Source organism: Priapulus caudatus, unplaced genomic scaffold (assembly GCF_000485595.1).
Source record: "Priapulus caudatus unplaced genomic scaffold, Priapulus_caudatus-5.0.1 Scaffold45, whole genome shotgun sequence".
NCBI classification, from domain to species: domain Eukaryota; kingdom Metazoa; phylum Priapulida; class Priapulimorpha; order Priapulimorphida; family Priapulidae; genus Priapulus; species Priapulus caudatus.
The window spans coordinates 362,492-385,850 of record NW_014577106.1 but is presented as its reverse complement, the minus strand read 5'-3'; the positions used below and the strand labels follow the sequence as shown (position 1 = coordinate 385,850).

General features: G+C 44.2%; 2 protein-coding genes across 3 annotated transcripts in view; one reads left to right on the top strand and one right to left on the bottom strand.

Annotated features, from left to right (window-relative positions):
• LOC106820760 (enhancer of mRNA-decapping protein 4-like) overlaps positions 1-20,092 on the top strand; it is a 25,370-nt gene extending 5,278 nt beyond the window's left edge. Inside the window, exons 3-30 of one of the 2 annotated variants that reach the window (XM_014825317.1) lie at positions 1,057-1,165; positions 1,491-1,596; positions 1,817-2,009; positions 2,717-2,870; positions 3,606-3,737; positions 3,938-4,053; positions 4,262-4,345; positions 4,783-4,878; positions 5,526-5,622; positions 7,612-7,783; positions 8,204-8,437; positions 8,602-8,827; positions 9,237-9,355; positions 9,516-9,679; positions 10,139-10,350; positions 10,597-10,662; positions 11,167-11,232; positions 11,498-11,534; positions 11,942-12,053; positions 12,328-12,426; positions 13,230-13,385; positions 13,914-14,029; positions 14,733-14,898; positions 15,221-15,407; positions 15,631-15,716; positions 16,161-16,309; positions 16,655-16,818; positions 17,011-20,092. In XM_014825317.1, the coding sequence (XP_014680803.1) occupies positions 1,057-1,165; positions 1,491-1,596; positions 1,817-2,009; positions 2,717-2,870; positions 3,606-3,737; positions 3,938-4,053; positions 4,262-4,345; positions 4,783-4,878; positions 5,526-5,622; positions 7,612-7,783; positions 8,204-8,437; positions 8,602-8,827; positions 9,237-9,355; positions 9,516-9,679; positions 10,139-10,350; positions 10,597-10,662; positions 11,167-11,232; positions 11,498-11,534; positions 11,942-12,053; positions 12,328-12,426; positions 13,230-13,385; positions 13,914-14,029; positions 14,733-14,898; positions 15,221-15,407; positions 15,631-15,716; positions 16,161-16,309; positions 16,655-16,818; positions 17,011-17,206 (3,814 nt within the window). In that variant the 3' untranslated portion in view covers positions 17,207-20,092. Of the gene's footprint in view, positions 1-1,056; positions 1,166-1,490; positions 1,597-1,816; positions 2,010-2,716; positions 2,871-3,605; positions 3,738-3,937; positions 4,054-4,261; positions 4,346-4,782; positions 4,879-5,525; positions 5,623-7,611; positions 7,784-8,203; positions 8,438-8,601; positions 8,828-9,236; positions 9,356-9,515; positions 9,680-10,138; positions 10,351-10,596; positions 10,663-11,166; positions 11,233-11,470; positions 11,535-11,941; positions 12,054-12,327; positions 12,427-13,229; positions 13,386-13,913; positions 14,030-14,732; positions 14,899-15,220; positions 15,408-15,630; positions 15,717-16,160; positions 16,310-16,654; positions 16,819-17,010 lie in introns of both variants that reach the window. The other variant, XM_014825316.1, reaches the window with a different exon arrangement.
• A 1,005-nt stretch (positions 20,093-21,097) lies between these two features.
• LOC106820747 (protein LCHN-like) overlaps positions 21,098-23,359 on the bottom strand; it is a gene marked incomplete in the record, with an annotated part of 3,860 nt that continues 1,598 nt past the window's right edge. Inside the window, 4 exon segments of the mRNA XM_014825290.1 lie at positions 21,098-21,857; positions 22,404-22,463; positions 22,610-22,760; positions 23,058-23,189. Coding sequence (XP_014680776.1) covers positions 21,650-21,857; positions 22,404-22,463; positions 22,610-22,760; positions 23,058-23,189 — 551 coding nt within the window.

The following is a 23,359-nucleotide window of genomic DNA, read 5'->3' as shown; positions in this document are numbered from 1 at the left end:
CACCTCTTTCTTGTGGGTTTTAAGCAAACGCGCAGTGGAATGAGAGCAACTAGAGTTTATTTTGTCATAAGGTAGTGTGATTATGCATGACACGAAGTATTTGCTAGTCTAGTACTGGAGAAATTAGCGTTTGGATGCGCATTGTGCGGCTTTAATGTAAATCATAAACCAGTACAATACAAAAATATGTACAAGTGTGTATAGTCAGGGGTAGAATTTAACTTTTGAAACCACTCGCAATTTTTTGCGAGTGGGTCAAATTTCAACTCGCAAAATCCGAAACTCTTGCATTTTTAATATATTTATTTTTGTAGGGTATAATATGCTACATGGTACGGCTGCGTGTAAGCTATACCGAATGCAAACCGGAAGCTATGTTCAGTTTTTGGAATCTTCAAAGCGCTTGAATCCGTTCCATTTATTGCTGTATACAAGTGCCTGTTTTAAATACATGTTACATGTTATAATGTTGAGACGACTTTATTAAACCAGGCTACAAAGCGTGAAGATAGAATACTAGCAAGGACAAAGAGACCCGCGAAGCATTCTATTGTTCTTACAAGAGGCGCCATCGCTTGCGCGTATAAGTACTAAACAATACTAACATAATTATCTTACAGCGCCCAATAAACTATGTCGCGCTTACAGCACTCTCGGTAGTGGCCGAGCGCGCGAGGTTTATAATCCTTACTCAGTTTGTAAACAGTTCGTGTTTATATTTTAGAAATTAGTTGGTCTAGTTCCGTTATGTTGACAACTTGTTACTTTTAAAATGCGTGGATATGGGATGTTGGATTTTGGTAATCATCACAACAGATTATATGTCACTCACACAAAAATGCAAGTGCTTATATTTTCTACTCGCATTTTGCGAGTGTGCGAGCGTTAATTTCGAACCCTGATAGTACTCATATACTAACTGCCATATCATACGGTCTAGCAAGGGGTGCATGCTACATACATGTTTATATATTTATTTTCATGTCTCGCAGCCTTGTTATGTTGGAAGTATCAATGTGTAGTCCACATAACATAAGTGTTTTTATGATTTTTCAGCTACCTGAGAGGCGATGATGAGACAAATAGCTTTGCGATTCATGGACAGAAGGTTGACATAGTAGCAAGCAGTCAGAGTGCTCAGAATTCAGCCCCAAGTAGTAACAAGGTACGAATCCATTCACTCCACTCTCCATTGAAAGGATATATAGAGAAGGCCACCAGTAAGATGAATAATTACACTGTTCTTAGTTTGCAGTTACCTAGCACAATGTTTTCCGTGGTGGGTCAGTAGGACAGGCAAGGCAGGTTTTTTTGCGATTTTCTGCATCTCAGTCGGTGCGTATACAATTGTCAAACGTGGCGTGTACATGCGGTCTTGCACGTGTGTATGTGCGTGTATGTATTTATTCCAATTGCATGTGCAAGTGAGCACACATAGTCACGCTGATTAATGTGCCACATGAAACATCAATTTGTTCCCTTGCTAACAGGTGAAGATTGTACCGGTGGTGACGTACAACTGGGAAACGAAGCTTTACTTTGGGAACCTGATTGCGATACATCAGTCTGGAATCTACGTTGCTTACATCCTTAAAAGTAAGATAGAGATGTTTAATCATGATAAAGCGCATTATTTCTACTGACTTTCTGTTACGTTGGTCCAACCCTACTGCGTACACTCTGGAGCGATGTGCTATTTACTAACTGGGTGAGAACTGTTCCCTGTTCTGGTTTTGTCTGGCGTTTCTATTCCAAAGATAATTCATCTTGTGAAAGTTGTGCTGTGAATTTATTTGTAACTTTTCTTATGGCACAGAAACACCAGGCCCGGATGGGATCGTGCGTCTGGTTAACCGAAAATCAGCAGAGAGGGTGCTGCTGAGGAACTTTGTCGGCTGCGTGTGTGACATCGCGTTTGCCTACATTAACTCGCACATTCTGTTGGCCTGTGTGGACGAACCAGGAAGTCTGTTTGTCTACGAAATCACAGAGGATAATGGGAAAATGCTGTACGTATGCATCGAGCGTAGTTATCACCAGCTAGTGCTATCTAACAAATGACATCTTACAGCAAAACAAGCGAAGATTTCACATCAGTGAGCTGGATACTTATCTTTGTTTACAGTATTTTAGTACGTTTTTATAAGTACCTTTTGTTATGCATATATCAACAAATTTTCATACAATGTACTGATGTATGCAAGAAGAGTAGGTAAATTACAATTATGTGATTATTAATCTTGAGTAAATAATAGGGGCATGAGATCATCTGAAATAGATCAAAAACAAGTCCAGGTTTACTAACCTTCACCTACCGATGATTTATCATACATGACTGTGTAAACGTGAGCTAAAAAGTTCCCTTAAATGTTCAACTAGACTAGCGCCTATTTATTTCCCCCACATGATCATAATATAGATACATAATCTAGAATGTACGGCAAGTTTTTCGATAATTCTTGCAGTAGGGACATACCGTGTAGATTGCCAAATAGGTAACAGTCGATAAGGTCTACATGCAAGAGCTCACCACAGACGGTGATGAGGTTCATGTTATGTTTCATGCCACACTGTCTGATTTTGCAGTACTTTGTCACTAAGCAGCATTTTTAGAACCTTCCATAACACTGATTGGATACAGCTAACCAAATAATTTACACCATTTGCATGAAATCGATCGTGAAAGATCGATTACTACTATGTGATTATGTTGCAGTACGCAGTGTTTGTTGCACATTGATGCACCTAAGACGAGTGAGCCAACGACTAACCATCGTGTCATCTGGTGTCCGTACATCCCAGAAGATCCTACAAGTAGCGACTCTCCGGACGACGTTGGGCAGCTGCTGGTGCTCACCCACGACAACAAGGTGATCTCACATGCGAAGGTTACCGTACAGGTGACCCGCGTACCTACCTGTACAGGTAACCCGCATACCTACCTGTACAGGTGACACACATACCTACCTGTACAGGTGACATGCATACCTACCTGTACAGGTAACCTGCATACCTACCTGTACAGGTAACCCGCATACCTTCCTGTACAGGTGACCCGCATACCTACCTGTACAGGTGACATGCATACCTACTTGTACAGGTGACCTGCATACCTACCTGTACAGGTAACCTGCATACCTACCTGTACAGGTAACCCGCATACCTACCTGTACAGGTGACATGCATACCTACCTGTACAGGTGACACGCATACCTACCTGTACAGGTGACCCGCATACCTACCTGTACAGGTGACATGCATACCTACCTGTATAGGTGACATGCATACCTATCTGTACAGGTAACATGCATACCTATCTGTACAGGTGACATGCATACCTTCCTGTACAGGTAACCTGCATACCTTCCTGTACAGGTGACATGCATACCTACCTGTACAGGTGATATGCATACATACCTGTACAGGTGATATGCATACATACTTGTACAGGTAAACCGCATACCTACCTGTACAGGTAACCTGCATACCTACAGACGCACATAATGTTATAGTGTGAACACACCGATACTATAGCTACACGTGGCAGTTATGTGCCATCGTCTTTCAACAATATGCGATTTGTGTTCTGACGCTTCCACACGCAGGTGGAGATGTGGAACGTGGACGTGATACGGAGGGAACTGAAATGCACTGATGCTGATGTGATGAAGGTCTGCAGGGAGGACATTGAGCCGGGTACGCTGCAAGGCATGCTTACCATCACCGACCACAAGCAGGTAGGCATCCCACATCATCAGGGTAAACATACAACAGCATGATGGTAATGAGCACAGAAATAATGACCCAAATAATCATAAATGTAAAAATAACTGATAAATAAGTTTAATTAGCTGCTCTTCATGTTGGCGTTACTCTCGCGGTATCCTGCGGTTTGTCACAGATCTAACTGTGTGGGACTGTTTATTCTGCCTTACAGCTGGTAACGGATGCAGCCTTCTCTCCGGATGGGACAGCTCTAGCCACGGCGAGTGCCGATGGCTATGTGAAATTCTTCCAGGTCTACATGGTGGTGGATGGACCGCAAGAACCCAGGTAAGCAATTGCCACAGTATTCCAGATAAAAGTGGCTGATGGGAAGCCTCGTCAGTTTGTGCCTGTGGTTTAGTAATGTCATATGGAGTTGATAGCTTTGCGCGTGCTGTGTGTGCTTGTGCGTTCACACAACTTTTGCGCGTTTGTGTTCGCTGTTTATATAAACTACTCATGGTCTCTTATTATTTTTTGTTTTCTAATGCGGTAGATTGCTGCATCAGTGGCAACCTCATGGCGGCAAACCTTTGTCTGCCCTCTTCTTCCTCGATAACCACAAAAAACCCAATCTAGAGTAAGTACCGAGTTAATGACACCCCAATGTGGCAGTTATAGACAGCCCAATGTAGAGTGAGTAATGAGTTATATGCACCCTTATGTAGACTAAGTACCAAGTTATAGACTCTCCAATGGAGAGTAAGTAATGAGTTATTGACACAGTAATATAGACTAAATGGGGGCTTATGTCGTGCTTGCGAGCCGACTCGACTGGAAGCAACTGGATTTCGAGCAACTGGAAGCGATCGGCAGCGACTTGTTGCGTCCAGTTGCCCACTGTTCTATTCTGAGCAACTAGTGGCGGCCAGTCGCAGGCAGTCGACCAACCTAAGCACTGCAGTCGCAAGTGAATTGCAGCCAGTTGCTTCCAGTCGAGTCGGCTCGCAAGCCCCTTAAGTACTGATATATTGACACCCCAATGGAGAGTACGTATTGAGTTGATATGTTGTTTAGGGTTCAGTTCTGGAAGTTTGCCATGACAGGAGCTGACAACAACAGTGAGATTAAACTGTGGAGCTGTGAGTCGTGGACTTGCCTGCAAACTCTCAGGTTTGTGTTTGTGTGTGTGCATGCGTTCATGAGTGTGTCTGTGTGTGTGTGTAAATACCTGCAACCAGTGTGGCCTTATGTCCACCTTAACCTCAAACGCCCCATTAAATTGCAATTGTAGTTTCTCTCATTTAGTTTGAGTTTCTAAGTGTTAAAATTTCATTCCCTCAATGAAAAGCTGTCATAAATCTTCGTAAACACTGTCATTTCTCGATTTCTACAAAAATGTCCCCAAAACACCACGTATAGTACAAACGAGCCTTGTAAATTAATGAATATAGTTTATTTTCGTACTATTTGCATACCCTGATGATGCACAGATATATATATATATATATGCACTGAAGTAGAGTTGCTCTGGATTCGATGTATAAATATTACTCCTCACCTAAGTCCTGTGGTGCTTTAATTTCTTGATGTAAACATCGGAAGGAAAGGCAGCTCTTGTGTTGAGTCTATCCATTAAAAATATGCACACAAAATCCGAGACAACTACTTTGATTAGGTACAGTAATGGCTTCCGGGAAGAGCAACTTTAATGTGCACCGGTGAATGAAACGTTTACTTATCTGTTGGCTGCATGTTTCGGTTGCCGCTAAGAAGCGACGATTTTTCATGTAACTAACAGCTGTTGTGTGTGTTTACAGTTTCCTGCCCTCACCTCAGGATGACATCCGGCCATGTCTAAAGGCCATGGTAGATCTTAGTGCAGATTACCTCATCATGTCAGACATGAACAGACGGGTGAGTAGTAGTTGGTGTGTACATGCTGCAGCTGTATCAGATCTGTGTCTGTGTGCGTGTGTAGGTGGTGTGTACATGCTGCAGCTGTATCAGATCTGTGTCTGCTGTGCGGCTGTAGGGGTGCCTGTAACATGCTGCAAGCCTGTATCAGCATTCTGACCCGCGCAGACCGGCCGGGCCGTCTGCGTGCGTGTGAGGTGGTGTGTACATGCTGCATGCTGTATCAGATCTGTGTCTGTGTGCGTGTGTAGTGTGGTGTGTACACATGCTGCAGCTGTATCAGATCCGTGTCTGTGTGCGTGTGTAGGTGTGTTGTAGCATGCTGCAGCTGTATCAGATCTGTGTCTGCGTGCGTGTGTAGGTGGTGTGTACATGCTGCAGCTGTATCAGATCTGTGTCTGTGTGCGTGTGTAAGTGGTGGTGTACATGCTGCAGCTGTATCAGATCTGTGTCTGCTGTGCGTGTGTAGGTGGTGTGTACATGCTGCAGCTGTATCAGATCGTGTCTGCTGTGCGTGTGTTAGGTGGTGTGTACATGCTGGCAGCTGTATCAGATCTGTGTCTTCGTGCCGTGTGTAGGTGGTGTGTACATGCTGCAGCTGTATCAGATCTGTGTCTGTGTGCGTGTGTAGTGGTGTGTACATGCTGCGTGCCGGTTATCAGATCTGTGTCTGTGTGCGTGTGTAGGGGTGTGTACATGCTGCAGCTGTATCAGATCTGTGTCTGCGCGTGCGTGTGTAGGTGGTGTGTACATGCTGCAGCTGTATCAGATCTGTGTCTGTGTGCGTGTGTAGGTGGTGTGTACATGCTGCAGCTGTATCAGATCTGTGTCTGTGTGCGTGTGTAGGTGGTGTGTACATGCTGCAGCTGCTATCGAGATCTGTGTCTGTGTGCGTGTGTAGGTGGTGTGTACATGCTGCAGCTGTATCAGATCTGTGTCTGTGCTGTCGTGTGTAGTGTGCCGTGTGTACATGCTTGCAGCTGTATCAGATTGTGTCTGTGTGGCGTGTGTAGGTGGTGTGTACATGCTGCAGCTGTATCAGATCTGTGTCTGCGTGCGTGTGTAGGTGGTGTGTACATGCTGCAGCTGTATCAGATCTGTGTCTGTGTGCGTGTGTAGGTGGTGTGTACATGCTGCAGCTGTATCAGATCTGTGTGTGCGTGTGCGTGTGTAGGTGGTGTGTACATGCTGCTGGGGTATCAGATCTGTGTTGGTGTGGTGTGTGTAGGTGGGTGTGTACATCTCGCCCGTCGGGAGCTGTGTATCAGATATGGTCTTGTGTGGTGTTGTAGGTGGCGTGTTGTACTATGCTGCAGGCGTATCGAGGATTTACCTTGGTGTCTGTTGTCGTGTGTAGCGTGGTGTCTACATGCTGCTGCGGTATCAGACTCTGTGTGGGTGTGCGTGTGGTAGGTGGTGATGTAGTCATGCGCTGCAGCTGTATCAGATCTGTTTGTGTGCGTTGTAGGTGGTTGTGTTATACATGCGTAGCTGTATGCAGCATGCTGTGTCTGTGGCTGTTAGCGTGCGTGTGTACATGCTGGCAGCTGTATCAGCATCTCGTCACTGTCTGCTGTGCGTGTGTAGTGGTGGTGTGCTACATGCATGCCAGCTGTATTGCAGATCTGTGTTCTGTGTTGCGTGCTGTAGGTGGTGTGTACCTGCTGCTGCGGTATCTAGATCATGTGTCTTAGTGTGCGTGTGTAGGTGGTTGTACATGCTGGGCAGCTGTAAATCAGCATCCTGTGTGTTGTGTGCGTGTGTGGTGGTGTGTACATGCTGCCAGCTGTATCAGATTGTGTCCGCTGTGCTGTGTGTAGGTGGTGTGCTATCGGCTGCTGCAGTATCAGATGCTGTGGTCTGTGTGGCGTGTGTAGGTGGTGTGCTACATTGCTGCAGCTGTATCAGATCTGTGTCTGTGTTGCGTGGTGTAGGTGCGTGTGCACCATGTTGCAGGCTGTATCAGATCCTATGCTTGTCCGTGTGTAGGTGGTGTACATGCTGCAGCTGTATCAGGATGCGGAGGGACAAGTGGCGCAAGTGAGCTGCATCAGCGAGTTTATCCTCGCGCAGTCATGCCTCAGTCTGGCCGCACTGGACGTAAGCCGTACAAAGTTCAAGAAGTCTGCCGACCGTGACAGCTTGGATGAGATTACCACAGGTACGTCGTTCACTGCCGGGAGTGCGTGTTGCGGCGTGGTTAGTGTGTATACATGCGTAGGTGGTCCGCGGATGTGTGGTGTGGTGTGTCGTGTCGGTGTGTACTTGCCTGTGTGCTGCCGCGTGTGTCGTGTGTGGTGTGTGGTGTCGTTGCGTGATCCCGTGCGTGCTGTGACCGTGCGGCGTTGCGTGCGTGCGTGCGTGCGTGCGTGCGTGCGTGCGCACGTGTGCATGTGTGTGTGCGTCTACATGTAATTGTTAGGAAGAAATCATTAGCTTGTGTGTGTGTGATGTTAGGGAGATATCCTTGGCTCACATGTGTGTGATTGTTAGAGGGATATCATTAGCTCACGTGTGTGTGTGTGTGTGATTGTTAGATACAAATCACTGGCTCACGTGTGTGTGTGTATGTTTGCTACAGGAGCCATCACCGATTCGCGCGACACAGAGGCAGAGTGTGAGTACGAGACACCGGACGGCAGCAGCGGTGTTGAGGCCGCTGTCTGGGTCGTTGCTAAGATCTACTCAGTCTTTCCCAAGATCCTGCAGGAGCTGCAGATACGATACGAACCGGCACTCTCCGCCACTCTATCCGCAGATGCAGGCTCACTGTCCTCCCTTTCCGTGGGAGACACAGGTGGCATGGATGAGCAGGGTAAGCAGGATGGTTGAGCGTATGAATGAGTAGACGGAGTGTTCGTATGTTTATACGCAAGAATGCTCATCTGCTTGTCGCACGTGCGCATGCTCGTCTGTTTGTCGCGTCACGAGACGATGGTCGTGCATTTGTCAGATGCTCATGTGTTTTTGTCGCGGCAGCGTTCAGGGACGGTCTGTCGGACATGAGCATGAACATGAGCATGGACGTGGCGGCGGATGCGGAGTGCGCAGCCTCCGTACCGAAGCCAGTGCTGCTTGGCCCGGAAGCCTTCAGGAGTTCTCCCGGAACTGGCGGCCATGACAAGAGCGCAGACAGCAGCAGTGGCTTTCCGATGGCCATCCCGCTTCGCAGCGTCTCGCCAACTGGCAAGCACGAGAAACAAGAGTACGTACATCACGTCGCATCCCTCCGCCATGTCGGCGGATATGCGCATGCACGCGACGAATTGTGTGGTGCTTACATGGCGTGAACACGCTTGTTTTACTCCGGGTTTTCTTATTTCGGTAAAATTTACATAGCTTTTACCGCGCGTTTTTTATTAGTTATTTTCATTAGTTTATTATTTTTAAGTTTTATGTCTCATTTTTCTAGCATTTCTTTAGTATTTTTATAGTGGCTTATCCATGTTCAATGGTTTAACTGCAATTTCATTTAAAATGAATGTAATTGTCTGGATGAATGATCAGCCAATCGTTTTTACAACTTCTCGACTGTATACATTATCAAAATGTTCAGTTCTCTCCAACGTGAGATGTGTGAGATGCATAAAACATCTTTTTTCTTTTTTTCTCAGGGTTTCACTTATAGATCTAGATGATCAAAATAACGGATCACTGGCAAGTTTTCACACAGCTGAATCAACAGCTAGCATGGTTGGTGTTGATGCGATCTCGTGCGATAACAATCGCCAAGGTAAGAAACTCTGGTGTTTGTTTTAATGACAAACCACCCAACGAATTCCTCTGCAAGTGGTAACACAGAAATAACCGATGTTACGGACGCAACGCTTTCCTGGACAATGCATCGGCGATGTGAAATCGCCCAACTCGAAACGCGTTCTCACATTTTCCAGTTTTGGACTCGGACGAGGCCGGACTTCCACGGGAGGGCGCCACCGCGGTGGCTGCGCCGACGACAGGGAAGCAACTGACGCGTGAAGATCGTAGCAGCGCCTCTAGCAACACCAGCCTGGAAGTCAGCGAAATACTCGAGGGATCCTCACGCAAGAAGAGCCCCGTATGTTGCCGTGGCAACCTAGAGATTGCGCTGCAACAACGTTCTCTTGTTTTTCCGCGCATAATCGACCGGGGGGCAGACCGTGTGAAACCGGCAGCTCCTGTTGCCATTGTTGGATAGCTTTGTTTTGCTTCTGGCTGTCATTATTATTGTGTGTGGCGGATAGGATGTCCCTATTCTCTGCTCTAATTACAGTGCGTATGTCGGCACGAGAGAAATGCTGGGTTGCGTGGTAGGACGAGACAGGAAACACCCTGGTCATCTCAGTTTTTAGAAAGTTATCCCTCCTGGACAATCGCCTCTAGTCAATCCCACTCCTGGAGTATATTTTTATAAAAACTGGAAACTTTTTGGAAAAATGTTTTGTCCTTGGCTGTATGAGGTGTGCCTTCCCATGTTCATAGTATAGAGGGTGTGATGCATTAGCGAGTGTTAGCCATTTCCCCTTGTCATCATCAGGTAGCTGAGGAGAGACCGAGTGAAGAAGCCCCTGATGAGGTGGAAATTGAAGAGGAGGTAGAGATAGTTGAGGACGAGGATGAGGAGGAGAGGATGCTACCTGCAGATGGCGCCGGCGGTGCGGCGGCGGCCTCGATTCTCCGCGACCCCTACGATTCTAACATCTGGCCACCGGCTCCAAACATTGCTGATCTGGACGTCTCTAAGAATCAGTAGGTGTAAAGTAGCCGTTAGTCGTGTAGTGACCGGCGTGGTGTTCCTACTTCTAGGCACCGTTAAGCGAAATAAGACTGCTATGTCTGTTCGAACATTGTAACATCTCAAATGCGTGCGCACGTGCATGCATGAATGCGTGGGTGCGTGCATATGTGAGTGTGCGCGTTCTTGTGTTGGTAGGTGCACGTGTGCATGCGTGAGTGTGTGTAGGTGTGCGATAAAGTATGTTGTTTTTGTTACAGCTCACCCTTGGTTGGGGTTCTGCACACTTCGTTTAACAAGTATCAGGGTGAAGGAGCAGGAGCAGGGTAAGACATTCATTTATGCATCTGCACGTTCATTTATTTTTTATTTTTTATTTTTTATTGTTATTTATTGTATTATTTCATTCATACGTTATTCAGTGCATTCAGTGCATACACTCATTGATTCGTTCGCTCATTCATTCATTCTTTTGTTCATTCACCATCTTTGTAAAGGTTATGTGACGTTTAAATAAACAGGGTAAACAGCGGATGGAGGCTCATGTTATCTTGGTGTGTATAGTAGTAGACTGGGCATTAGTCTATGTTATGTAGTGTGTACGGTGTAGTTGATATTAGGTCAGTTCCTCGCACTTCTGTCATTTGGCTGGCGTGTAATACTAATTGAGGAGTATTGGGTACTTACCGACATCTTGTGACAAGGTCAAGCAACTGACTAAAGATTGACAACAGATTGATGTTCGAAAGTGTGGAGTTAGTAAGTACATCAATGGTTTAACAGGAAATTTAATCATGTAATTATCATTAATTATTTATTGCCTGTTGCAGGGAACCTTCCGCCAGTAGAGTGGCATTCAACAAAGAGTCGTCGCCAAAGAAACCTGCATCAGTGAGGTATGTACGATCCTCATCGCTAGCTTAAAATATATCAACAGATGTGTGAATGGACTGACCTCTAGGGTAACACACCCGCTGCACTCCCCCTATGTAGGTTCGACGAGCGTATCACCCGCCACTATGCCATTTAGCTATAAAGTTAGTAGTTAACATTGATTTGAAATATATAAAAAGATGTGATAACTAACGTTTTTGTTTGATGGGTAATTCTGTGTCACTTTTTATTGATTTCTAGTGAAGGTGAAGTCTACTTGCATTCCAGTTTAAGTCCGAGGTTGTCTAGAGTTCAGCAGGATGATGTAAGTGTTGAAAATTGGAAAAAGTATTGTGTGCTACTGTCTGTGTGTGTTTGCGCATGTGTACGTGTATGTGCGTTTGTGCATGCGTGAGTGCTTTCATGCACGTGTGCGTGTGTGTGTGTGTGCGTGCATGTGTGTGCGTGCGTGCGTGTGTGTGCGTCTTGCGTGCGTGCGTGCGTGCGTACAGGCGCGTGTGTGCGTGCATACATGTGTGGTATAAGTGGGTACCCGGTAGGTGCTTGTGTGTGTGTGCGTGCGTGCGTGCGTGCGTGCGTGCGTGCGTGCGTGCGTGCATGCGGGTGTATGTGTGCGTTCACGTGTGATTGTGAGTGCGTGCGTTTGTGTATGTGTGCGTGTGCCATGCAGTAGCAGTAGTATCACTGACATCTCGTGTATCTATGTCATAGATCAGCAGACAACTGCTTGAGGTTCAGGCTATACTCAAGGTTCAGCAGTTGGAGCTGCAGGAACTAAGGCAGGAGGTGAAGCTATCGCAAGCAGCCAGCTCTTCTGCCGCAGGTTAGCTATCTATAACCGTTATCAATTCCTCATAACTTCATGAACTCTTTCACACCAGGGTGTTCATTCAGCAAGTTTTGACAGTGCAACAGCAAAATACTGAATGAATAAAAACCACTATCTTATCTAGGATTTCCACCAGGAAAGTAAATAGTGACTGTCTCCTTTCCAGCATAGCAGATCTTGTCCACAGAAAGGTGTAAATGTGCACATGTTTCCGGGGCCCTGCCGTACGTCCTAACACACGCATATCAGCTGTTATGTCATGTTTCAGGTGACTTGTTGCCATCCATCCGCTCACATCTCGACAGTGTCGGTGCTTCGATGAAAAAACACTTCGATCAGTCGTTAGCGAAGAGAGCTCAGGCCGACTGTATCCTTTCTTGTTGGCGCCCATCGACTGACGCACATCACCCTTACATGTCGCATAACATCGCTGTATCTCACAGAAGGTGCACCCTCAGTGGTGGCCTTGAACCCTTGGTGGTGGCTTTGCACCCTCAATAGTGGACGTTAGAAACTAGAAATTTCTTTAATAAGAATCACATGAGCGTTCACCTTGGAATCATTAGGTAATAAACACTTCAATGTCCGTCCATTATGTGACAGATGAGTAGGTTCGTTGATTGAAGCCTTTCAATGAAACCAAAGCAAGATGGTTTGGGAGACCCAATGCTCTGCAAATAGAGTCATTATCATAACATTGAACATCTTGGTGGTGTTTGATAGTGTTGCAAATCAGATTTCAAGATCCTGCACTGATTGCACAAAATTATCAATGAATCTTCAATCAGGTATGACGATAAATTATAACTTTAAAATAATAATAGTATTCCAATGTTTTAAATTTAAAAGTGGATATGTCAGATAGATGGCTGGGTCTTCACTGATGGTAGAAACTAGAAATGACTCACAAAATACACTTAAAAGTTCAAACTATCAACAAAGTATTTTCTATTGATTTTTATATCATTCAGAAGAACTGAATTTTTCATCGTGATAACTGATATGCCGCATTTATGTGTAGGGTGGTGTGACAAATGTCTAAAACTCTATTGTGATTAATTCACCCTGATTAATTAACTCAAAAACCATAAATGAGTGACGTTCGATGAACTTCATCGCTTGGAACGCGGATGAACATTTGCTGTGTTATTCCTTGACGATGTTCCGCAGCTCGTAGGTATGAACAGACACGAGCGGACGAACAACAGCTAGAGAAATCCCGCCAAGATCGCCTTATTGGCTCCATCAGCCACAACGTGAGTGGCGCTCTGTGCACTCAGCTAGAGAAGTCTGTCAAGACAGAGATGAAGAGCAGTGTAGTACCAGGTATGTAAACACGTTTACTTAATCAACAAGGTAAAGGTGTGTAAACAGGTGGTTTACTTAGTCAATGTAACTGTGTGTAAATGTGTGGTTTAGTTAATCAATGTAAAGGTGTGTAAGCATTTGTAATCAGTATACTGAAAGTAGAAGTGAAGTTTATGTGTTGTGTGCATGTGTGCGTGCGTGCGTGCGTGCGTGCGTGCGTGCGTGCGTGCGTGCGTGCGTGCGTGCGTGCGTGCGTGCGTGCGTGCGTGTGTGTTGGAGTTAGTTACTGGTATGACGATGTTTTCATTGTGATAGATCTGTCTATCTGAGTCAGATAACCATGTCCCCTCCCCTTCCATGGATACGTGCTTTTCAATCGTGCACACCAAAATGGTTACTTTGGGACCTCATAGGAAAAGGTTTAGCATAAGGTGACTTCTGACCTTATATACCCTTCTTCCAATTCTGCTCCCTCATGGCTACGGTTGCTGTTTATATGTGTGTCACCATGTACATGTGTCATACCTCCTCTCGGATGTATTTCAGCGTTAAACAAATCTCTTGAGCCAATGAAACAGCAGATACTCACTGACATATCTCAGAAGCTGACGACGACCGACTCGCTGCTAAAGGACAGTATCAGCAAGCTAGTGCGATCAAAGGTATGGATAACTTGTACACTGGTGAATGTTTGTTTTTGTATGAAATTGGGAGACAAGTAGTGCTTTGTTTCCAACATGTTTTTCATAAAAAAATGCAGGTTTTTCTAATCACTACGAAATGTAATATTAATATAAGTGTAATTTGTTGTGTAATTGCATTCTTTTCATCTTAGTTTGACAGTTATGACAAGGAAATTTGCTTGTCTGTTTTAATCGTAATTTTATAATGGTCTACGGGACAATATTAATGTTGAGACTAGTTTTGTTTCTGACGACAGGGCTTTGATATGCACGTCTTTGTGGCTGTTAGAACTAGACCTTCCTTTAGGGTTTGGGTGGTTGTCGCATTGTGGACCACACTGTTTATAGAGAGGGTTTGTATGGTTGTTGCGTTATGGACGTACCACCATTATGTGAGAGGGTTTGTGTGGTTGTTGCATTGTGGATCACCTTTAATAGAGAGGGTTTGGGTGGTTGTTGTGTTGTTGACTTCCTTTATTAGAGAGGGCTAATGTGGTTGTTGCATTAAGGACTACCTTTAATAGAGAGGGTTTGTGTGGTTGTTGTGTTGTTGACTTCCTTTATTAGAGAAGGCTCATGTGGTTGTTGCATTGAGGACTACCTTTTATAGAGAGGGTTTGTGTGGGTGCTGCGTTGTTGGTGCACTACCCTTTAACTGAAAGGGTTTGTGTGGTTGTTGCAGGGTACCGTGGATGCTATAGGACAAGCTGCTGGCCACGCCATACTGTCCACCGTCCAGCAGTCCTACCAGGACGCCTTCCACAGCAGCGTGACTCCAGCCTTCGAGAGAGCCTGCCAGAATCTCTTTGTACAAATGAACGAAACATTTCAGAAGGGAACAAGAGAGTGTAAGTGTAACAGAAGGAAGCGAATGTGTGTACATCGCATTTGTACATGCGTGCGTCTGTGTATGAATTTGTGAGTGTGCGTGCGTGTGCGTACGTGCATGTGTGCGTGTGTGTCTATGTGTGAATTTGTGAGTGTGTGGGTGTGTGTGTGCGTGCATCCATGCGTGTCTGCGTGAGTGCGTGCGTGTGTGTGTGTGTGTGTGTGTGTGTGTGTGTGTGTGTGTGTGTGTGTGTGCGTGTGTGCATGTAAGCGTGGTTGTCTAGCTGAGCAATTTAATGGACGAGGTGGTTTTACGTGTGCACGTCGTCGTCTCCCCCACAGACATGCAGCAGCTGGAGAACTACGCACAGAAGCAGACAAGGGCGCAGCAGGACGCTAAGGAACCAGTCGTTGCCGAGCTGAAGAAACAAGTGGCTGCCTTCCAGAAGAGCTCGGAGCAGCTGAGCTCACGTCTGCTTGACGAACTGCAGACGAACGTCAATGAACAACTACAGGGACTAGTTCCAAGGTGAGGAAAGAGAGGGGCGGTAGGGAGGTGAGAGGCAAGAAGAGAGATGAAGGAAGAGAGACGAGAGGAGGGGAGTGAGGGACAGGAAGGGACGAGAGGAAAGGCGAGATAAGGGAGGGGATATGAGGGAAGGGAAGGGAGGGAGGGAGGGGACAGCATCAAAGGTATGGCAGACTGTATCTTTTAGGCATGACGTCGTAACTGTGTGTGTATATTTCTGCAGCCTACAGGAGGCACTGGGTGCGCGAGTGTGCTCGCTAGTGAAAGATGAGCTTCAGCATGCAATGAAGGACCAGCAGGCCATCATTGGTGAGCATGAGACCCCTGTGTATACATAAAACATATGTAATAAAGAAAACCATAACTACACGCTACTAACTGCTAACATCATATTATTATAGTGATATATGTACAAGCTGTTAGATCCCACTCCATCCTCACTAGCTGATTGCCAGATTTTGGTGTTTTCTGTATCTTGGGACGTTACAGCTTTGATGCTAAATGTCAATTTTGTAGTTAATGATTTTAAAGTAACGAGAGGGTTAAAGATATTTTAATGTAAAGAGGAATTTTGCTAGGATCTTTCATTCTCGTTAACTTTGCAATGTGACTGTCAACGGTCTATGAGAAAAAGTTAATATTAGAACTAATGTTAAGACCAAATTTGGGCATGACAACTGACCTGTAGTTGATAAATCTGGTCCTGCTGTCAATGCGGCTGTGTTTACTAGTATATGAGTGTGGTGTGTGTAGGAGAGAGCCTGATGACTGCACTGAGGTCGGGGGCTGCCACGCCTGTTCCGACTCAGCAGCAGCAGCAGCCGGTCGTGAACGTGCAGCAGCAGAGGGAAGAGATTCTCACATTGCTGCAGCAGCGACACTTCAATACAGCCTTCCAGCAGGTCAGAATGTCTCCCTTTCTCTATCTCTCCTCTCTCGCTCTCTCTCTCTTTCTCTCTCTCTCTCTCTCTCTCTCACTCTTGCTCTCACAACTCTTAAAGATTCGATGCTTCAGTGAGAAGAACTTTTGTAAAAAAATAATCAGCAACAAAATAATTTTCTATTCCATACAAATAGTATTTCATAAGCATATTATCAACCCAATGCGCCACCCCGACCAGCTAAGACTTGGTGTTACTGAGGATAAGATTCGGTCATTGTGGTTGAGGCAGAGCCACGTAACTGTTGTTACATTCCACAACAGTTACAATTACTTACATCACAACTGTTGTACCATGTGCGTGTAGGCGCTGTCTGCGGCCAACCTCAGTCTTGTGATCTACGCGTGTGAGATGGCGCTGCCCGCACATCTGTTCGAAGAGTTGCCGTGTCCGCTGCAGCAGCCAGTGCTGCTTTCCCTCATTCAGCAGCTGTCTGCAGACCTCGTCAGTAACACGGAGCTAAAGCACAGGTAGGTGGCCACCACGCTGCAGCAGCAGTTGCTCACCTGACCATTATGGGCAGGATATTATTAATTAATAACTAGAATATTATTAGGGCATATTATAGGCAGGTTATAGGAAGCTGTCGTGAACCTGGACATGTCAACATTCAGTGACGTGTTACCTGATCCATTAATGTTGCATGTACGCGTGTTGTGTAGGTTCCTGGAAGAAGCCGTCATGAACCTGGACATGTCACACTCGGTGACACGCGAGCATGGGCCTGCCGTGCTAACCGCTCTGCGCCGCAAGCTTGCAGCCTTCATCGAAGCCCACCCTGGAAGTCCGCTGCATCGTGCGATGAAGATGCTGATGCTTGCCTCACAAACCATGCTAGCCTCCACCTCACCCACATAAGGGGGCCTCAGAAGGGAGGGGGGTAGGAGGCAAGCAGACCCCCTTCTCTCATACCACTTCCTCTTGACCCCTTCTGTTATACCCCTACTGTTTGACCATTGACCACATCTGCTATATCTCTCCCTTTGGACCCATTCTTCCATTACCCCCCACCATTCTCATCCTGGACTCCTTTTTCCACTCCTGATTGAGCATTCCTCCAGACCTCTCCCCCAGAGACCTTGTTCCATCCCCTTATCCCCCTGTACTTCCCACTTCTGTAATGGTGAGTGGATGGTGAAACGTTGAAGTCTTAAGTATTCGTGGTCGCTGTGCCTCTGTGCTGATGACACGTTCCAGCTGCTTACACTTCGGTAAAGATGTGTTTTTCACGATAGAGCAAGATGTTGCCGATCTGTTTGTGTAACAAAACAAACAAATAAACAAAATAGGAACCAGCGCAGGCATGTGAAATCTATGTAGCCTGAGAACAAGGGTCTAATGTCAGAAACGTCATAATACGCAAAATATAAACATTAAAAATAGTTATGACATCATGAGTCTAAATTTTCATAATGCTTTAAGTGATTTGTCATGCAAACTTTATGTCATTTTAGACTACACTTAATTTAGTCATAACTGTTTGTTTCTGACAATAGGCCCAAGTGATAATGATTTATATAAGTGATTCATATGGGTTCATATGCCGCATAATCGCAAGAGCATATCAAATGCGAGAGCAAGCAACAATAAAAACTGAAAAGCATGTCATAGTTTTAGTCTAAATAAATAATGTTGCACACATTTCTAGCTGCGTTAATCACATTTGCTGCGTGGTTATGCACGTCTAGCTCTGGAAAGGAACGTGGCAGGGACAAGTGCATGAACAACTTTCGTCTTTTTTAATCAATCCAGCATAGCTGATTATTACTGAAGTACATTATTCAAAATACAAAAATAACATTACATTATTCGACTGCAACTAAAACACGGTTTCCCAGTTTTTATCTTTGTTCACTCTTGGATTTGTGCGTTACGATAATAGGATAATCGGTGATCATTTAATTATATTGTAATCATCATGGCATTTTATCTGAGTAATGGCACATCTAGCCCTCTGGCATACCATCTCTCTAACGTTAGGTCTGTGCGCAATTATGGCAAGCATCAAAATTCTGCCCTCAGAACCATTACACTGATGAAACACTAGTAAACCTGCACGATAGAGATTATTGGTCTGTCTGTAGTGTATGGCCGTATGTGTATGTGCGTTCCCCTTCCTACCTTATCACGTACCCAATATGTACATGTATCTATGTATATAATTTTAAATGCTTATAATTTTACCTGCCTATAGTGGTTTATATTCGTACCGGCAACCGCAAGAGTGAGATAATATAATAAATGACACTCATATACGAGGGTTTACAGTGATTCAACTATACATCTCATTTTTTTTATATGTCTAGTGTATAAGATATAGCTGTAGCAATGCACCTTGCTGTTTTTGTGCCAGTTTCATCTTTTCAAATTCTGTTTAAAAAATAAGGTTAACGTACGTCAGCTCGCATGGGCAGTTTATCATTTTGGCCGAGACTCGAGCGGAGCAGTAATCGATAAACGTATTTTTTGTGTTCGAAGAGAGCCTTAGATTATTTTCTGTGACGCCACGTGTTTGTGACGGACCGACATGCTCGGGATACGTTCGGCACCCTGCAGTGACGCGTTTGTTTGGAACGGATGGGACTGATCCTGGTCACTCGATTCTGATTTGCCCAAATGCAAACACACCTTCGACAGTTGTGGATATACCTGTTATTGTAACCTAGTACAGTATGGTTTGTAACTATAGCAGCAGCAAGCACTGATTGGCTGAGTCTCATGTGCTGCCATCTTGGATCACTTGAATCCACATTACAAGCAGGATTGACAATTCTTGACTCGGATCACGAGAGCCACCCAAACGAACACGTCCTAACGTTATCATTATCAACTGCCTCGTGATAGGCATTTATTGCACATAGTATGTGAGCTGATAGTGGGAACGACGACAACTGTTGATATGGTGAACTTGTCTTGAGGTGCCATGCCGCACAATTACTGTATTATCCTGTTTTGGTTTCCTGTTATTATCCACTATTATGGTTTCTATGATCAGTGCTCATTTACAATGGTCGGTTTCGATCAGTGGCTGGTTGTATTTGAGTTTGAATATATTACTTGTCAGAATAAGTCTGTTGCATTTGTAGTGTTTTTACATGCACTTTTCGCAGAAATAATTTGTGATATTCACTTTGTAAAGTGTCCTTTTTCATTGTAGTGGAAAAGATACGGATTCACACATACAATGTCATAGTACATTATATCGTATGAGCACCATCTCGCACAGATATAATAACTTATATAATTGTGCAATGAACAGAGTCCATGTCCATAATAACATTTATCTGTTACTGAATTAATTTATCCTCTTTACATCTCGCGAGTAAACCAACCTTCTCTTCTTTTAAAGTGGGTTCTCTGAACCTAGTATATAAGTAATTCAACATTTCAATGGTTACCTTTTCCCACATTTTTTTAATTTTTGTCATGTGTTACTGCATTGTTACCAACGCGGCGATTTCGAGTGGTTGTTCCACAGCATTGCATCAACGTCAATCAGTTGGAGGGAAAAAGAAGTGACAGACAAACAGTGACAGTGTCAGTTTTCTGAACAGGCAACGAGATCATGGCTATGCTTAGCATGCCATGTAACACTAAAGATTTGGGTAGTAATCGTAATTTGTATTTATCATTTTATTACTGGAACGGCTAGTGTCCCTGGAGTGTTATCGGCATAAGCATACTCCACATAACCACTACTCTCTGTGCAACAGCTGTCAATAAAAGTAGACGAACATCAATTTATATCGCGTGTACATAATATAATATATTATTTACTTAATATTGGTATTACAATATTTAGTTGGGTAATCAACATATCAGATGAGATTCCAACACGTATTCAATTTATCACACGTTATATATAACAAAGTTTTTATGCAGAAAAATATACACCCTCATTGTCAATAACAAAATATCCATTGTAACGAATATAACCCGGGATTGCATGTACATTAAACCAACGTATGTTAATTGACATTATATCGAGTTCATGATACAACTAGAAAGGGCAGTTGTCACCAACTACATGTATCCCCCGTGTTCTCCCCAAGATGTGTAAGTATACGAAGTTTGGTCGCGCTAGGTCAATTAGGGGCCGAGTTATAGAGCGGAAGGGAAATATGATGAAGGTCAAATAAAGGTCGTAGTGACTTGGTTTTGGTAGCGCTAGGTCAATTAGGGTCCGAGTTTTATAGAGGGGAAGGGAAATATGATCAAGCGTCAGAGTAAAGATCAAATAAAGGTGGGTAGTGACTTTTGTGTTTGTAGTCGGCTAGGTTCAATTAGGTCGAGTTTTTATAGAGGAAGGAAATATGATCAAGGTAAAGGTCAAATTAAAAGGTCGAGTGGACCTGGTTTTGAGTCATGCTGTGGCTCTTCATCCCAGAGATGTGGTAAGTATAGCCAGTTTTGGGTAGCGGCTAAGTCAATTAGGCGACCGAGTTAAGAGAGCGTTAACGGGAAATATGATCAAGGTCAAGGTAAAGGTTAAATAAAGGTTTGCCAGTGACCTGGATTATTGTAACGCTGCTCACCTTCTCCCCAAGATGTGTAAGTATACGAAGATTGGTCGCGCTAGGTCAATTAGGGGCCGAGTTATAGAGCGGAAGGGAAATAGGATGAAGGTAAAATAAAGGTCGCAGTGACCTGGTTTTGGTACGCTGCTCACCTTTTCCCCAGGATCTGTAAGTATACCAAGTTTGGTAGCGCTAGGTCAATTAGGGGTCGAGTTATAGAGCGGAAGGGAAATTCTCTGCGGCAGACCGAGCAGCGGCGGCGGCGGCTGGGGAGACAGGAAACCATAATGATAGTATCCCCGCCGACTTTGTCGTGGGGGATACAATTGACTAGTATAAGAAATCTTAACAAGCAACTGTCTCTCGGCGAAAACGCATGAACATAAAACAGATTGTTGTCGATGAGCCGAGCTCCTAATTACGCAATGTTTACGTTAAACTTTGTGACCAGATTCCAATAAGGCATTTCTAACTTACACCCACCTTGTTCGCACATGTATGGTTTGGTAAAACGACATAATGAAGGTTACCACGTTGGCCATACATTCGCACGGAAGCACTGTCACCAATAATATAACACTAATTCATTCATTTTTATACATCTATAATCAATATAGCATACAATACCGATGCATCTGTACCATCACAGTATATTTTCAGTTGTTCACAGTATATATATACAGAATGTAAATGACGTGCCAGCTATACAGTAGATGGAATCGCACACCACGTACGCAGTATGTCTTACCTCATCACAGCTTGTCACAAGCGTTCAAAGGTATCTTCAATCAAACAGCAGGGGGCAGCACGGGTGCTCGGTGGCCAGAACTACATCGATGTTGTACGTCTCGGCGACGCGTGAAATGAAGTCGCGGTCTGCACGTGGGTGGAGTCCGATGCTGCGCATGTGATTGGCTGTCAGTCGTCTGTCATGTGATGCAGACGCCTCGAGCAACGTGCGAAACAATCGCTCATTCAACTCCCTGAAGAACCTGCTGCACACAAACGGTGAAACAGTTGATGGCAGAGCAGCGACTGTCCAGCCCTTACTGCCAATGAACACACATGTTAATGCTGTTATCACATACATACACACACACACGGAGTCACGGACACACAGACACAAAGACACGCACGCAAGCACACACACACAAAGACATGGACGCACGCACATACACACAGATGCACACACACACGCATATACGCACACAAATTCAGATATAATATTATACAGATGTGTTTATGCTATCACTTTGATAGACGTAGACAATATTTAAAATTGACAAAGACAGCTAGAGCACTTGTTGAAACTGACTGTTGCTAATAAGTTAATTACATGGATCTATCATGAAATCAAATTGCTGTTAATATTATCATGGATATCGCATAATCACAATTAGAAGCAGTGGTGACAAAGCCACCGGGAGCTGTGGCGATGGCTGGGTATGCAATGGGAGATGTAGATGCACATGAGAACAGACGAGGGATTGCCACTTGTAACACAATGGCACGCAACGACTTCGCACGCATATACTTACACAATAAATGTGTCTTCATCATCGAATGAATCATCCTCAGTTTTTTTGGAAGTCCCAACGCTTTAAATATGAATTAAATATAACCATTAAAATTACTTATTTATAAACTGCAAATCACAAAAACGTCTAAATAAGGCTTTCTATTACATGATAATAATACTTCTATGTAATAAGTAACCAAGGTCACCTATTTATCTAAGATATACCTGATTTTGTTTAGTTTCTTGAATTTGTTCCTGTCAGAGCTGTTGACATGGTTGATGTTTTTCAGTGTCGGTGAATGCGTAAGTAATTTCTCTTTGTCAATGTAGACATCAAACAAGCGTGTTTTTGTTTCAAATATCTTTTCTGTTGTACCTGTTACATCATTTAATGAAATATTTTTAAACATGTGATATTCCAAGCTCAAACACATAGACAGACATAGTAAACTTAGGTTGTAGAAAGAATCACTTGCTAATTAGAAATTCAAATAAATACATGAACTAAGGAATGACATTTTTACTTAAAGATTAATTTATTTGAATGCGTGCTTCAAATTCTTTACAATTTATCTGCTTGTCCAGTAGAATAACCACATTGCATCGAAGAGCAAATGAAAATTATTTTACCAGAGTGCATTGAGCAGGATTGCACCCAGAAGGAACCACTCACAAGCAATGTAGGAGATTTCCTCCTCTATGGATTCAATGTCAGCCACATTCACATAGAATAGTGGCTGAATAGGAACCAATGACTCAGACAGCCCAGCAATGCCATGCTCCACCAGACACATTGCACAGTACACTGAAATTCAAATAACATGTAAAATCATAACTTTTATCAAAGTGAATCATTACCACAATGATGCCTTTTCCCAGAATACTTCAACAAACAAGTGGCATTTAACCAAACTCTACTGATGCCTTGTTGACTTTATGCACTGATAAAAAGGTCTGTATGTTTTTACAGAAATA